General features: G+C 37.9%; 1 protein-coding gene across 2 annotated transcripts in view; it reads right to left on the bottom strand.

Moving 5' to 3' along the window:
- TMTC2 (transmembrane O-mannosyltransferase targeting cadherins 2) overlaps positions 1-14,093 on the bottom strand; it is a 422,587-nt gene that overhangs the window by 204,854 nt on the left and 203,640 nt on the right. For both annotated transcript variants that reach the window (XM_002687180.7, XM_059886837.1), the window contains one exon: positions 7,509-8,337. In XM_002687180.7, the coding sequence (XP_002687226.1) occupies positions 7,509-8,337 (829 nt within the window). The remainder of the gene's footprint in view (positions 1-7,508; positions 8,338-14,093) is intronic.

The following is a 14,093-nucleotide window of genomic DNA, read 5'->3' as shown; positions in this document are numbered from 1 at the left end:
ATGCACTTCCACTTCCCACATCACTCTACTTAACCCCTCAAATTGTATGTATTTTATATTGCTAGGTAATCATGTTCCCATTATGGCTTGCAATATTAAAGATCTTTTATTTTTTGTCTGGCTATTGATTGTGAAAAATGATAAACATTTTCTACTATAGTGATTTTTGATTAGTATAATAATTGTATCACGATTGCTCAACAGAAAATAATAGAATCCTACATCACTTAAAAAAAGCAGCAGCAGCAGAAGAAACACAGAATTTCTTTACCCTATGGAAACCTTATTCCACTTTGTATTGTTTTTCTCTCAATCAGCCTTTTAGGGAACTTTTTGCTAGCTATCTCCTACCACATCTCTCTGTCAAAAATGAAAATTTGTATTTTATACCTTTTTAACTCAAGACAGTCTTATAAAATATTATACTGGTTTTCCTTCTTAACGGCTAAATTTTATTTTTCATAAAAATCTGAACCTCTGAAATTTTCTCATCTTACCTCAGAAGTATTGTAACTTGACAAATTATCTAAGAAATATAGTAAGATTCATTACACAATCTCAAAGTTAGCTGGTTAATTGCAACATACCACAGTTAAAGAACACAGTCAATTAGAGGTAATCAAAAACTTAGACCATAAAATCCACAATGAATTAGTCAAGTTTCACATGACTTAGTGGTTTAGATTTCACTTAAACTATCAATTTTTTCCTAAATAAAATGATACTCCTTCCATATACTTGTTTCTTGAAATCTGCAACCATGTGAAGCTGACATAAAGGTATCAATTTCACAGAAATCTAGGAAAAAAGAAAAACTGTCAAATGTTGCACAGCTGAAACAACTATTTAATTTCTGTTTTTCTATATCTAGATAGACAATATTTGTTATTTGCATAAGGAAGGACTGAATATAGGAAATATAGGATGTGTGAATAATCACCTTTATAATTTCAAATATGTGGTCATTTTACATAATTTTACATATTTACATTAGAAAAGAACATTAAAATAAATGTTATCATGCTAAATTTTCCTTGGATGAACCCTGCTTCATTAATCCTAAATATTTTCAGAAATTGTTTCTAAACAAAAAAATCACAATATGTTTTATAAGGCAAATTGCTACAGAGTTAATAAACCAACCATTCTAAAGAGCAGATCTGATTTTTAATTTATAACTTGTAAAACTGTAAATGCCTTTTAGCACACTAAATATGCTGCCCCTATGCTATCATTATCATCCTTTTTTATGTATATGAGCTCACTGATCTGTTTATCCATAACAACTTTGTAAGTCTCTGTGTATGACCATAATTAATAAGGAAGTCAGCAAATAGGTGGTTTAGGGAAAACTGATGATGTGTTTGAGACGCAGACAAATCACCGAGATGGCGAAGTCCTACAGTCACGGGGACAGTAACTTGGAAATTCAATGACACATTTATTGACTCCATACTAATATATCCCAAGTAGTGTTCTGGATTCTATACAGAAACCAAAGTGAAGGCACACTTTGGACAGAACCTTGCAGAATGAATAAATTTTAAGAGGAGGTAAAACCATAGATGAGACAGCTGTGGAAATGAGAGAAAGATAGTCAAAATTGTGTAGTGTTTCTTGAAAGCCCTAGTAGCAGAAATCAATGGTGCCAAATTCTGTAAGAGCCAAAGATACATGGGAATTTAGATAAGGCCAGAGGCCAAGAAAGAAAAGTGATCATACATTTAACCACTTTGAAATGCATTAAGAAATGCTTTTTCCAAGCAAATACTTATCAATATAGTATATAAAACACAGTGTTTTAAACACACACTAAAAAAAAAAGCTTTTAAATATTATTATATTTAAATAATATAAATATATTGACTTGTTCATTAAATAATGAGCTTGCTTATTAAAGCAGTCAAAGAAAATTTCCTCCTTCCCAAGCACAAAAATGCAAAGAATCATTGTAAATGAGCAAACTACAGCAATCAACTATGTCTAGTATTTTCCTGACATTATCAACCACATAATGAGATAGGACTTGTGGTTTACATAGTCCAAATCAGCTATCATTTCTCTACTATCCAGATTTAAACATAAATTAGCAACACACTCACTATGACAGGCTCTACTCATCATCATTTGCATCCAATCAGTTAATGACTGGCAGCTGTCTGTACGACCCATTACTGAAGGCAGCAGCTTTCATGTATAATGCTTCATGAGGCTTAAAATCATATTCTGTTGAAGTAATAGTAGACTGAAGTACTCCAAAATTTGCAAAGGCTTTCAAAGGAGAAAAAAAAAAAAACTAACTCAATGAAATAACTGTAATCTCAAACACAATTACATAAGACTGGCTTTAAAGCATTTCTAATCTTTGGCTAGGCTCAAATAACATCACAGACTAAGAAAAAACTATCTTAAAGAAGATGACTACCAGTCTCATAATTGCTAAGGAAGTCACTGGAGCCAGAATATTTATTAGCATGTTATAAATAGAAAAAAATCAGGAACCTGGATTTTAAAAGTTTTGCCTTGTATCAAAATGGAAGCATATGTCACAGAAGGGGCTCAAGGAGTCCAAAACTAACTCCACTCCCAATTCTATCCCTCTTATTATGAAACATGCCTTAGTATGGAATGCTGCTGCTGCTGCTGCTGCTAAGTCGCTTCAGTCGTGTCTGACTCTGTGCGACCCCATTGACGGCAGCCCACCAGGCTCCCCCATCCCCGGGACTCTCCAGGCAAGAACACTGGAGTGGGTTGCCATTTCCTTCTCCAATGCATGAAAGTAAAAAGTGAAAGTGAAGTCGATCAGTCGTGTCAGACCCTCAGCGACCCCATGAACTGCAGCCTTCCAGGCTCCTCCCTCCAAGGGATTTTCCAGGCAGGAGTACTGGAGTGGGATGCCATTGCCTTCTCCGTTAATTTTAAATTTACACTAGATTTGCTTCTACGATTTCAACCCTTTTTTTGTTATTATAAACATACATAATGGCCTGCCTCAGGGAGATAACCTGAGTCAACCACCTGTGAAGGACATTTTCAAGGACTGAATAGTCATTTTACTTTGTTTCCTCACCTCCCCTCCATCTCTGAACTATGAGAGAACCTGGAAACCAGGCCCTGACAAGATGATTATTTTGTGGTGCTAGCCTGCCATCTTCTAGGTCAGCTGGCTCCCTGATTAAAATCTCTTTCTTGCCTCAACGCCTCTTCTCTCAGATTTATTGGCCTGTCGTGTGGTGAGCAGAGCAAGCTTGGACTTGGTAACAAGGATATGGTACATCAACAACATATTTTACACTTTCACTTCCTTTAATAAATATACACCTTATCTCTAAATAAGTTCTAAAATTTTTTAAGGAGGGGGATTACGACTAACATTTATTCATCAGTGTATTCACTCAAAAAAACCCTCTCTCTTCCAGGCACTGTCCTAGTAGCTACATACATAGCATTAAAAAAAAAAAAACACACACACACAAAACTCCTTGTCTTCTTGTGTCATGCATTATACTGTACAGTGAACAACACATTCAAACAATAAACACAGAAATAAGGAAAATATAGTCTGTCAAATGGTCCTAAATGTCATGGGAAAAACAAAGTATGGAAAGAGGACAGGGAACACTGGACAAAGCAGAAGCAGAAGGGTAGCTGCGATTTTACAAAGAGCAGACAATTTGACAGTAAGCACCTTAATGATAATGCAACGTCACACCAAAGACCTAAAGGATTTGAGGGAGACTATCTTAAAAAACACATTCCCAGAAAAAGCAGTAACAAGTGCCAAAGGTCTGAGGCCAGGGTTTCCCTGGCATAAAGAAGGCACAACATATGGGCCAGGAGGGCTGGAGTGAAGCAAGCAAAGGCAAGGCTGGGAGCCTGCAGTGTCCGGTCTCTGCCTGTGTGCTTTTGAGTCTGAGAGAAATGGGTGCCAGTGTAGCACTGGGAGCAGTGAACACCACAGTCCAGTTTATGTTTCAAAAGAATCATAGGGCTGCTGATGAAAGGTCGATGCTAAGGATGGAAAAATGGAAGCAGGGGTTCAACTCAGACGAATAAAAAGCTTGGACCTCCTCACTCCCATTCTTACAAGAATGTGCTAAACAAATGGCAAACTCAAGGAAGATCCAGTTGCAAAGAGATGAGACTACCTGGAGGAGAAACGGACAGGAATAAGTAACTGGCAATAACCTGCTGAAGGCTGGTTAACCTTCAGTAACCTGCTGAAGGCTGAATATGGTGGAGCTTAAGTGAGACTAAGAAACTTCTGGAGCCCCTAATCTTAGAGGCATCTAGCATCTAACTCTTTTGTGGGTTTTAGTTCAGGGCCCAGGAACTCCCAGGTTCTTGCATTGAAAAGCCAAGAAACAGGCCTTCCTGGCTCTGCAGAGGAGGAGAAAAAGAACTTTTATGAAATGATCCTCCTTCATAACAAAGGTCGCCCCTCCAGGGAAGCAGCTTTACCACAGCTGTTTCCCAGGGCTGTGGGGGACAGGCACTCCTCTCCCTCCCATCCCCTCTGGCTTTCCTGTCCCAACAAGAAGGAGAGAGAAGGAAAGTTAAGAAACTCTCATAAAGGTGACAGCCCGGAGACACTAAGATTTAATCACCAAAAAAAAGAGGACACATTCCTTCTCCTACATTTAACCAACACACCAGCAGGGCTCCAGTATAAAAATGGTTAATTTACAGGAGAAAGAGATGCAAAATACAGACTCCAAGTTTGGGCTAAAGCCCAAAGACTATAGAAAAGAAAAGGAAACCAGGGAAATACAATGCCTCTATCTACAGCAAACATTCAACGCAAGCCCAACTCAGGGTCAGATTAACATTAAAACTCACATTAAGCCTTTTTTACCTAAATTCCTATTATTAATACCTGATAACATCACATCTGACTCTCACAAAAGCATGGTAAAAGGCAAGGAAATGGAAGCAGGGAGATTTCGCTATAGCCTTTTAGTCTGATAAAAGATGGTGGTGACTTGGGGCATGATGGTAGCAGTGGAAATGGTAATACGTGGTCAAGTTCTGGATGTGTTTTTGAAGACAGAACAGAGGGGATTTGCTGATGAAATGGATGTAGGGTAGGAAATAAAAAGAGCAGATATACATGACTCATAACGTTGGGCAAAGCTTTTGAGAAAATGCAGTTGCTATCAACTGAGATGGTAAAGCACTTGGCTGGAGTACAGGTTGGCAAAGGGGTTGTTCAGGAATTCAGTTTTTGATGTCTCAGAGGATTTATACTACTGGTCAGCTGTATACTCATTTAACTAATAATATTTGGAGTACTTAAATACGATCACACTTCTTAAGTAGTAGGAGACACGAAAATATATCAGACGTGCTTAATAACTGTTTTACTGAGTGAACAGATGGATGAAGAAATGACCAATCATTTTAACCATGCCACCAAAATAATTTCAACAAAGTCAGAATCATAACTGTCAACAGTATAGTAGCTAATGCTGGAAAATATTGGGGAATTTTTTCACCTACCCTGGGACAGAGACTGCTACTTATAGCAGCATCTCAGGATCAGCCCCACCCTTCCTCAAGAGCAACACAGTGTGGCAGGGCACTCGGATTCCCAGGATAAAGATGATCTCTCCCAGCCTTCCTTGTAGTGAGGTGTGGCCCAGAGTCTGGGAGCGAGCATGGGATGGCAATCTCTGTGCTATGCTCTTAAAGAGAATGGGAACACCCAACATTTGTCCCTTCTGTCCCCCTTCCTGTTAGCTGAAGTGCTGAAGTGACACTGAGCCATTTTGGACCACTTGGACAGGGTGACCCCACCGAGATGGCAAGGGAACAAAAACAAAGGCGTGCGGATCCAGAAGACCCACGGCGCCATCTTATCAGCTCTGGACTACACAGGCTTAGACTGCTGTGAAACAATAACGATTCTATCTTCTTTGAGCCACTGCCATCTTGCCTCTTTGTTACAGTAGCTTAACCTGAAACTTAACCGATACATTTAATAAATCCTTCAAACAACCCTGTGATGAAATATGCCGGGGTTTTCTTTTAATTCCTTACAGTGTATATCTCTTTTAAACAGCAGGAAAATAAACTGGCAACCTAGCCATGTTTTATATATTCTCATGTACCAGTGAAGAAAAACTAGCCGAAAAGCATTCTATAAAGAACAGATTGCAAAAATTTTTACAGCAAGATTCAGGTGCAGACATTCAATAAATTGTTCAGTGCTCACTATGTTAAAAGCCACAAGGTAAAGAGTTTTCCATGAGAACTGAAGAATTCTATGCTATGTATCAGCTCAATTTTAATGTTTCTGCTCCTATTAAAGTCTCTGCAATCTATTAACCATTTTAAGTTAGTTAAAGACAATTAGTCCCCTGTCTTAAAGAAATGAGTAGTTGTTCAAGAACTCTAAATTGGTAATCAGATAGGAATGCCAGAGTTGTTTGTGGGACATCTAGATACTTGGATAAATATCCTGATAGGTATCAGCAGGCCATTCCATTCATTAGGAACAGTCTCACACATTCAGTATTTGAATACTGGTACAGAAATGTGCTGGAAAAAGTAGAAAAAGCCTAGTTCAAACATTATGCAAGCTGCCGTAATTTAAAGGATAAACACACAAAAAAATAGCTTATGAAGAACAAGACGCTGGCACTATTTACTATGATATATTTTTGTACTTAAAATGTACACTTATTTTCATTCAACTGCTCTCTAGCTTCTGTCATCATTTCCTTGCCTAAACCAGAGAAATCACTGAATTAACAGCTTTTGACTATTCACTTACACTTTAAAGGCTACTTTCTACTCTAGCAATAGATTTTGAGATTTGCTAAATAATTTTCTAAATCAAAAGCAATCATGAAAAATATGCTCAGCCTTCTCACTGTACAGTAAAAAGTGTATTTCCTTAAGTGACTTAAGGACTTACTTCCAAATGAGAATGTGCAAACCGCTTGGCAACATCCAGATAATTTAGCCTCTGCAAAACTAAGGATGACTCAACGCTTACACACGCACACACTGACACCTACAGACACGATGCCAAGATTCAGAGGTAGCCTTATCTCCAATCTTTCAAAAATGTCAGTGTAAGCCTTGTGGTATTTCCTCAGGTGATGCTTGGAAAACAGAAGGGCTAAACTGTATTTAAGTGAGATAACGTGACTTATTACATGATGAAAAGAGATGATGTCCATATCATTATTTTAAAATGTGGAAATCAAGCATTTTTCTAAATTCTGACGACAGTCAATATTTTTACACAATAGGAGCTCTAACTCCTCTGGACAAGTATAGTCAGGAACTTAGGAAAACATTTCCCTATTCCAAATATGGGACAACGGTAGTCTCTAAAATGGTCACATTAATTATCTCTCAAAGAAAAAAAAAAAAGAAAATGTTCAAGTAAGTATTACAAGAACCTCTTCTTTCTTAACACTGTTAAAAAGCAAGAAGGAAAGATATAAAAAGGCAGAAAGAGTAAACCATCCAGGTAAAAGCATAAAATAAAATATTACCTTTAGCTGGGTTTACTTTTATCCCTGACCTATACAGCATTTCCTCATTCTGCCAGTCTCCGTTCCTGATCGCCGTCTTGAGTCCATAGAAAACAATTAATGCAGCTGTAGCATAAAAAATCAAGCTCTTGAGAAACCTCTTTTGGACTTTGACATAAAGGGCTCTGGCACCCACTGTAATGAGGAGGCAAAAGCCCATACTAGGAATATACAATACTCGCTCTGCAATTACAAAGCCGACATAGAAAAACAGGTTCGTGGCAGGAACAAAGGGTATTATTAATAAAGATAAAGACAGAACAACTATGTTCTCCGTAGAAGGAAGCTGTGTTCTCTGCGATGCATTGTTTCTAATGCCATTTTCTACTTTGGATGCAAAGCTGGGTTTAATCTCTGAGTTCCCGTACTCCACCTCTGAATGGCAGCTATGTCCATTTGCATTCTGCTTGCCATTTGTTACAAATTTCCCGTTGCATTCTCTTTCTATGCTTGGGCTCTTCAAACCAAAGTAGGCAAGGAGGAGGAGTCCAGTATAGAAGGCCACAGTGTGTAAGTTTCTCCAATCAGAAATTGTTTTGAGCAGAGGCACGGCGTCCATTGACCAATCAAAACTGAGGGTATCTGGGCATAGCAACAGCCAAAGGTTCTTGGTTGGCAAGTAGAAGAAGGTGAGCGTGCGAGCCAGGAGGCTGTCCGAATCAGCAGCTGGGTTGTCAGAGTTGGAAAAGCTTGGTGGTTTGTTTCCCATCCAGTATAAACGGGCACCCAAAAGGGAAGTTCCCCAGAAAGTTAACAAACTAATGCTGAGAAAAAGAGACAAGTTCTTCCTCTGAAACCAAAAGAGAGGGGGAAAAAATTAAGATCATCATCAATACGGCACAGGAACAGATCATTTAAAAATGAAAAGTATCTTTAAATGGACAACTAAAAACAGAGTATTAGGTTTCAAATACATGACTTTGTTTCTATCTCCTTTAAACATGCTTATGGCTCCTGTAAGCTTTAAAAAATTGACTATGGAATCCAATTCTGTATACAATTTTTCATGAGTATCTTTTCCTCTTGTTTCTCGCTAAATACCAGTAACCAGAGCCTCAATTTCTTGACCTCTATAAAATGGGTTGAAAATATTTCCCTCCCCAAACTGGTATTAGGTCAAAATGAGACCACAATATACTCAGCACTGTATGTGGAATATAGTAGACATCTAGTAAATGTCTTCTTTCATTTTATAGTTTAGATTCTGGGGAAAACAAAGAGCAGGCATGCCAAAAAACATGAAGTTGACAGGATTCTGCATGGCTCAAAGGAAAAAGAGAATTTAGCTACAGGTATACCCTGATTTTCAAATGTTCACTTAATGCCACTTTGCTTTTACAAAAGACCTAAATTAGTACCTATTCTCATTAGCAACAACAACACAAATGCAAAGAGGATTTTCACTTTAAAAAAAAAAAGGTGAAAAGTGAAAACAGGTTCTGCATTTGTTTTTGCAGGGAGCCATCTAGAGAGGCAGCGCATACCCCAAACAGAGTGGAATCACCAAGCGTTTTCCCCAGGAACTACACTCAACATCAAGCTGCCACGGCTTTAAACTGTTTCAGGGACCATCTGCACTTCATCTCCATTTATTTTCTACATCTGCTACCAAGATGTTTCCTAAGGTAATATAGCACAGAGTTGGACACGACTGAAGCAACTTAGCAGCAGCAGCAGCAGCATTTCAACTTAAAAAACTTTTCACAGGAACAAATACCTTCATATAACAAGGGGAACTGTGGTATGTCTATGCCAGTCCCTGTTTAACTATCTTGATCTCTTCGCAGAATTTATAAACTGGGCTCTCAGTGACATCAGTGATAATAAACATCTAATAAGACTCCTCATGAATCCTAAATTTCCATGTCAATGGTAACTTTTTAAAAGTAAAATGGCTTTAATAAAAAGACAGAACTGAGGGAGGGAGGCCAAAGGGCATCACTGTTAATAAGAAATTTCTGGCAAACTCTTTCAACCAAAATAAGAATTTAGTGACCTCAATTTAAGTTCCGAAGAGGCAGTGGAAAGGGAGAAGAGCCGACACCATTTCCCAACTTTAATGATTCACTGCTAATGTGATCTCTCGCTGAGATCAAACAGAATGAGCACACACACTCTGGCACTATATAAAACTGTCTTCCTCAAAGACATTCAGAAAGGTGCCTGGAACCATACAAAGATATGCCAAATATTTTGCTTAAAAAACCTATAAAAGGTAACAAAAGCAAAAATAAACAAGTGGGACCACATCAAATTAAAAAGCTTCTGTACAGCAAAGGAAACCATCAAACAAAATAAAAAGTCAAACCACTAAAAATTTGAGATAATATTCGCAAGTCATGTATATGGTAAGGGGTTAATATACAAAATATATAAAGAACTCACATAACTTAAGGGAAAAAAACAAGAATCTTTTAAAAATGGACAGAAGATCTGAATAGACATCTTTCCAGGGAAGATATACAGATGACCAAAAGGTATAGGAGAAGGTGCTCAAAGTCACTTATCCTCAGGGAAATGCAAATCAAAATCACAGTGAGGTATCACTTCACAACTGTAAGAATGACTTATCAACAAGACAAGAAATAGCAAGTACTGGTGAGAAAGTGAAGAAAAAGGAACACTTCTGCACTTCTGATGGGAATCCCAAGTGGCGCAGCCACTACAGCAAACAGTGCAGAGGCCTCTCAAAACATTAAAAATAGAACTACCATATGATGCAGTAATTCCACTTCTGGACATCTGTCCAAAGAAAATGAAATCTCTACCTAGAAAAGATGCCTACACACCCATAATCACTATTTACTGCAACATTATTTACAACAGCCAAGACAGAGAAACAACTTAAGTGTCCATCAACGAGTGAATGGATAAAGCAAATGTGCTATATATGTACAACGGAGTATTACTCAACCATAAAACTTTAAGTTCGGTCAACAGCAACAAGAGACCCTGCAGGCATTATGCTAAGTGAAATTAGTCAGACAGAGAAGAACAGACACGGTATGACCTCACTAGTAGGTGGAATATCAAAAAAAAAAAACAAAACTGAACTTGTAGATAAAAACAGATTGGGAATGCCAGATGCAGGGGTTGGGAGAACAGCCAAAATGGGTGAAGGGGTAAAGATAGTCAAAAGTTAAAAAAAAAAAAAAAAAATGTCCAGCTACAAGATAAATAAGTTCTGGAGATGTAATATATAGCATTGGGATGGTAGTTAAAAACACTGTATTGAATATTTGAAAGTTGCTAAGAGAATACATCTTAAATGTTGTTATTACAAGAAAAAAACAGAAATTTGTGTGTTTGTGCTGATGGATGTTAGCTAAATTTACTGTGGTATTCATTTTGCAATATATACACATATCAGATCATCATGTAGTATACTTAAAACTAATTCAATGTTAAATGTCAATTACATTCCTCCCCAAAAAAGAAAAAATCCTAGTCCACAAAGCAATGTATTTTGAGCATGTACAAGTTCTATGAAAATAGTGTCTTATCATATGATGCAACCATCACTGAACTCTCCTCCTCTGACTGTCTCTCATTCACCCCAGCTCTACTTGCTAGAAGCCACAGAACCCATCTGGGACATCTGCTCCATCTCTACTCTGAACCTATGTCAGCAAGGATCATGATATTACCAATTGTTATTAAATACTAATGACATCATCCTAACTTTTCTTCATCTTCATAGTCATTTACCCAACTGCCTACTGGGCACAGTCAGAAATACGTTAGGTACCTCAAACTCAAACTCCCCAAAATAGAAATTTTTCATTAATGTCAGATCATTCCCTGGTGGCTCAGTCAGTAAAGAATCTGTCTACAATGCAGAAGACTCAGGTTCAATCCCTGGGTGGGGAAGATCCCATGGAGAAAAAAATGGCAACCCACTCCATTATTCTTGTCTGGGAAATCCCATGGGTAGAGGAGTCTGGTGGACTATAGTCTGCTGCTGCTACTGCTAAGTCGCTTCAGTCGCGTCTGACTCTGTGCGACCCCATAGACGGCAGCCCACCAGGCCCCACCGTCCCTGGGATTCTCCAGGCAAGAACACTGGAGTGGGTTGCCATTTCCTCCTCCGATGCATGAAAGTGAAAAGTGAAAGTGAAGTCGCTCAGTCGTGTCCAACTCTTAGCGACCCCATGGACTGCAGCCTACCAGGCTCCTTCATCCATGGGATTTTCCAGGCAAGAGTACTGGAGTTGGGTGCCATTGCCTTCTCCAGTCTACGGTGTTGCAAAGAGTCAGACATGACTGAGTGACTAACATACACACACGTTAATGCTAAATTCACAGAATTAACTGCCTAAAATTAACTGTTTAACAAGTTTTAAAACATTTGTGGCAGATTCCTGCTCAAAATTAATTCATGTAATGCTAAATAGAATTTTTAATGATGGAGGAGAAATGTGTTCATTAGCCACCAGTCTTTCCATTTCAGGTCTGTCCTAGCAAAAGCCAATGTTTGAAGACACACTTTTATCTAAGGATAACTTCTACAAACCATTCCTTTGCTCCTCTAAAATTCCATCCAGTAAAAGTTCTAAAATTTCTTATTTTAAGGGAGAAAACTCATGAAACCATAAAAGTTGTAATAATTTGTTAGATCAATCACGTAATTGAATATTCTTAGATTACACAAAGGACAAACATATTATTTGGCAAAGACAAATGAGGCAAGGTACCAATTTATCATAAAGAAGACAGATCTGGGAAAACAATTAAACTTTGAATTTGTACCAAAAGTCCATTTTGTAACTGAGTATTAACCAAGTCCTCTGAGTATAACTAGGGCCATTCTACGACAGTATCTTCTGGTGGGGGTAAGCAGAGAAGATGAAGGGGAGGAAGAAGGCATTACAAAAACAGCTACAGTCAGGCAAGAAAAGTAAGGGAGTAAGAGCATTACATGGGGAGAGAAATGTAAGTAACCAGGTTTCTTTGCTGGTTATGAAACTCCAGAATAAGCTGGTCTTCAGTTCAGTTCAGTCCTCAGTCATGTCCTCCTCTTTTCGAGCCCATGGACCGCAGCACGCCATGCTTCCCTGTCCATCACCAACTCCCGGAGCTTGCTCAAACTTGTGTCCATTGAGTCAGCGATGCCTCTAACCATCTCATCCTTCATCGTCCCCTTCTCCTCCTGTCTTTAATATTTCCCAGCATCAGGGTCTTTTCAAATGAGTCAGACCTTCGTATCACATGACCAAAGTAATGGAGCTTCAACTTCAGCATAAATTAGTCTTAATGATTACATAATTATGATTATATAATCATAAGTTAGCTTTAATGATTATATAATTTTGATTCTTATAGAAATGTCATAAGGCAAAACTATCTTATTAATTTTTTAAAAAAATATCATTATGCTAAATTTTAATAAAGTATTATAAACATTACAAACTAAGATATGATTAAATGATTCTAGTCTTAATTATGATGGAAGAAAATATCAATACACTCAACTACAAAATAAAGATGTGAGTAATGAAGACAATTCAATGATAAATATTATATAAGAAGGCTGCATGCATGCTCAGTCTCATCCAACTCTTTGCGACCCCATGTACTGTAGCCCGCCAAGCTTCTCTGTCCATGGGATTATCCCTGCAAGAATACTGGAGAGGGTTGCCATTTTCTTCTCCATGGGACCTTCCCCATCCAGGAATCAAACTCGCATCTCCTGTGTCTCCTACATTGGCAAGCAGATTCTTTACCTCTGAACTACCTGGGAACCCGTAAGGCTAAGTGCTGAGAAAATGAGAGAAATGAAAAAGCCTGAAAAATAAAATGTGCATTAACATATTTTACATTTTAAAACATTTTCGTGTACAGTCTCTAATCTAAACAACTGACATAATAACCAGGATCAAGAGACCCAAAGGTTCTGAAGTGAGACATTCCATATGTTCATTCTCCCATAATGGCAAAATCTACGTGGGCTAAATAAACGACACTATGGAAGGAAAACTGAGCTAATACGTTAAAGAGAATTAAGGCTAAAATTTTAAAAGTAGAAGAATTTCTAAAGCCTTGAGGTAGGTTCATACTTTAAAAAGTGGTAGCCAAAGATTGAAATGGTGACTTTCAAGTCTCTTTAATGCCTTCTCATAGAATTTTGTTTAAATTATTATCTATAAGAATGGGACTCTGATAAAAACCAAGTCTCTCTTCTAACCTCATATTCACTAATCCTGTGGAGATGGAAAGCTTGTATTTCTTGATTTTGGTCGCTAAACTCTGATTTATGGATTCAGTTAAATTAACAGTTTTGACTGAGCTACAACTAGGAGCCAAGTGACCATGTGATTAGCCTCAGCACCTCTGCACTGTTTTGTTCTCCAAGCGGAGCAGCAAAATGATTCAACACAGGTGTTCCCAAGATAAGGCATGAGAATTCTGATGAGCTGCCACCTTAGACTTGAAAGTCAAAACTGGTAAACCACCACATACAGAAGATGAGATTCTAAATTCTGGGAAATTTAAACATGATCTGGATATAACCAATGATTGAGAGCACTGTAAAATGATTGCAATTTA

The sequence above is a fragment of the Bos taurus genome, chromosome 5, assembly GCF_002263795.3.
Source record: "Bos taurus isolate L1 Dominette 01449 registration number 42190680 breed Hereford chromosome 5, ARS-UCD2.0, whole genome shotgun sequence".
NCBI lineage: Eukaryota > Metazoa > Chordata > Mammalia > Artiodactyla > Bovidae > Bos > Bos taurus.
The sequence above is the reverse complement of the archived record's forward strand: the minus strand, read 5'-3'. Positions and strand labels throughout refer to the sequence as shown.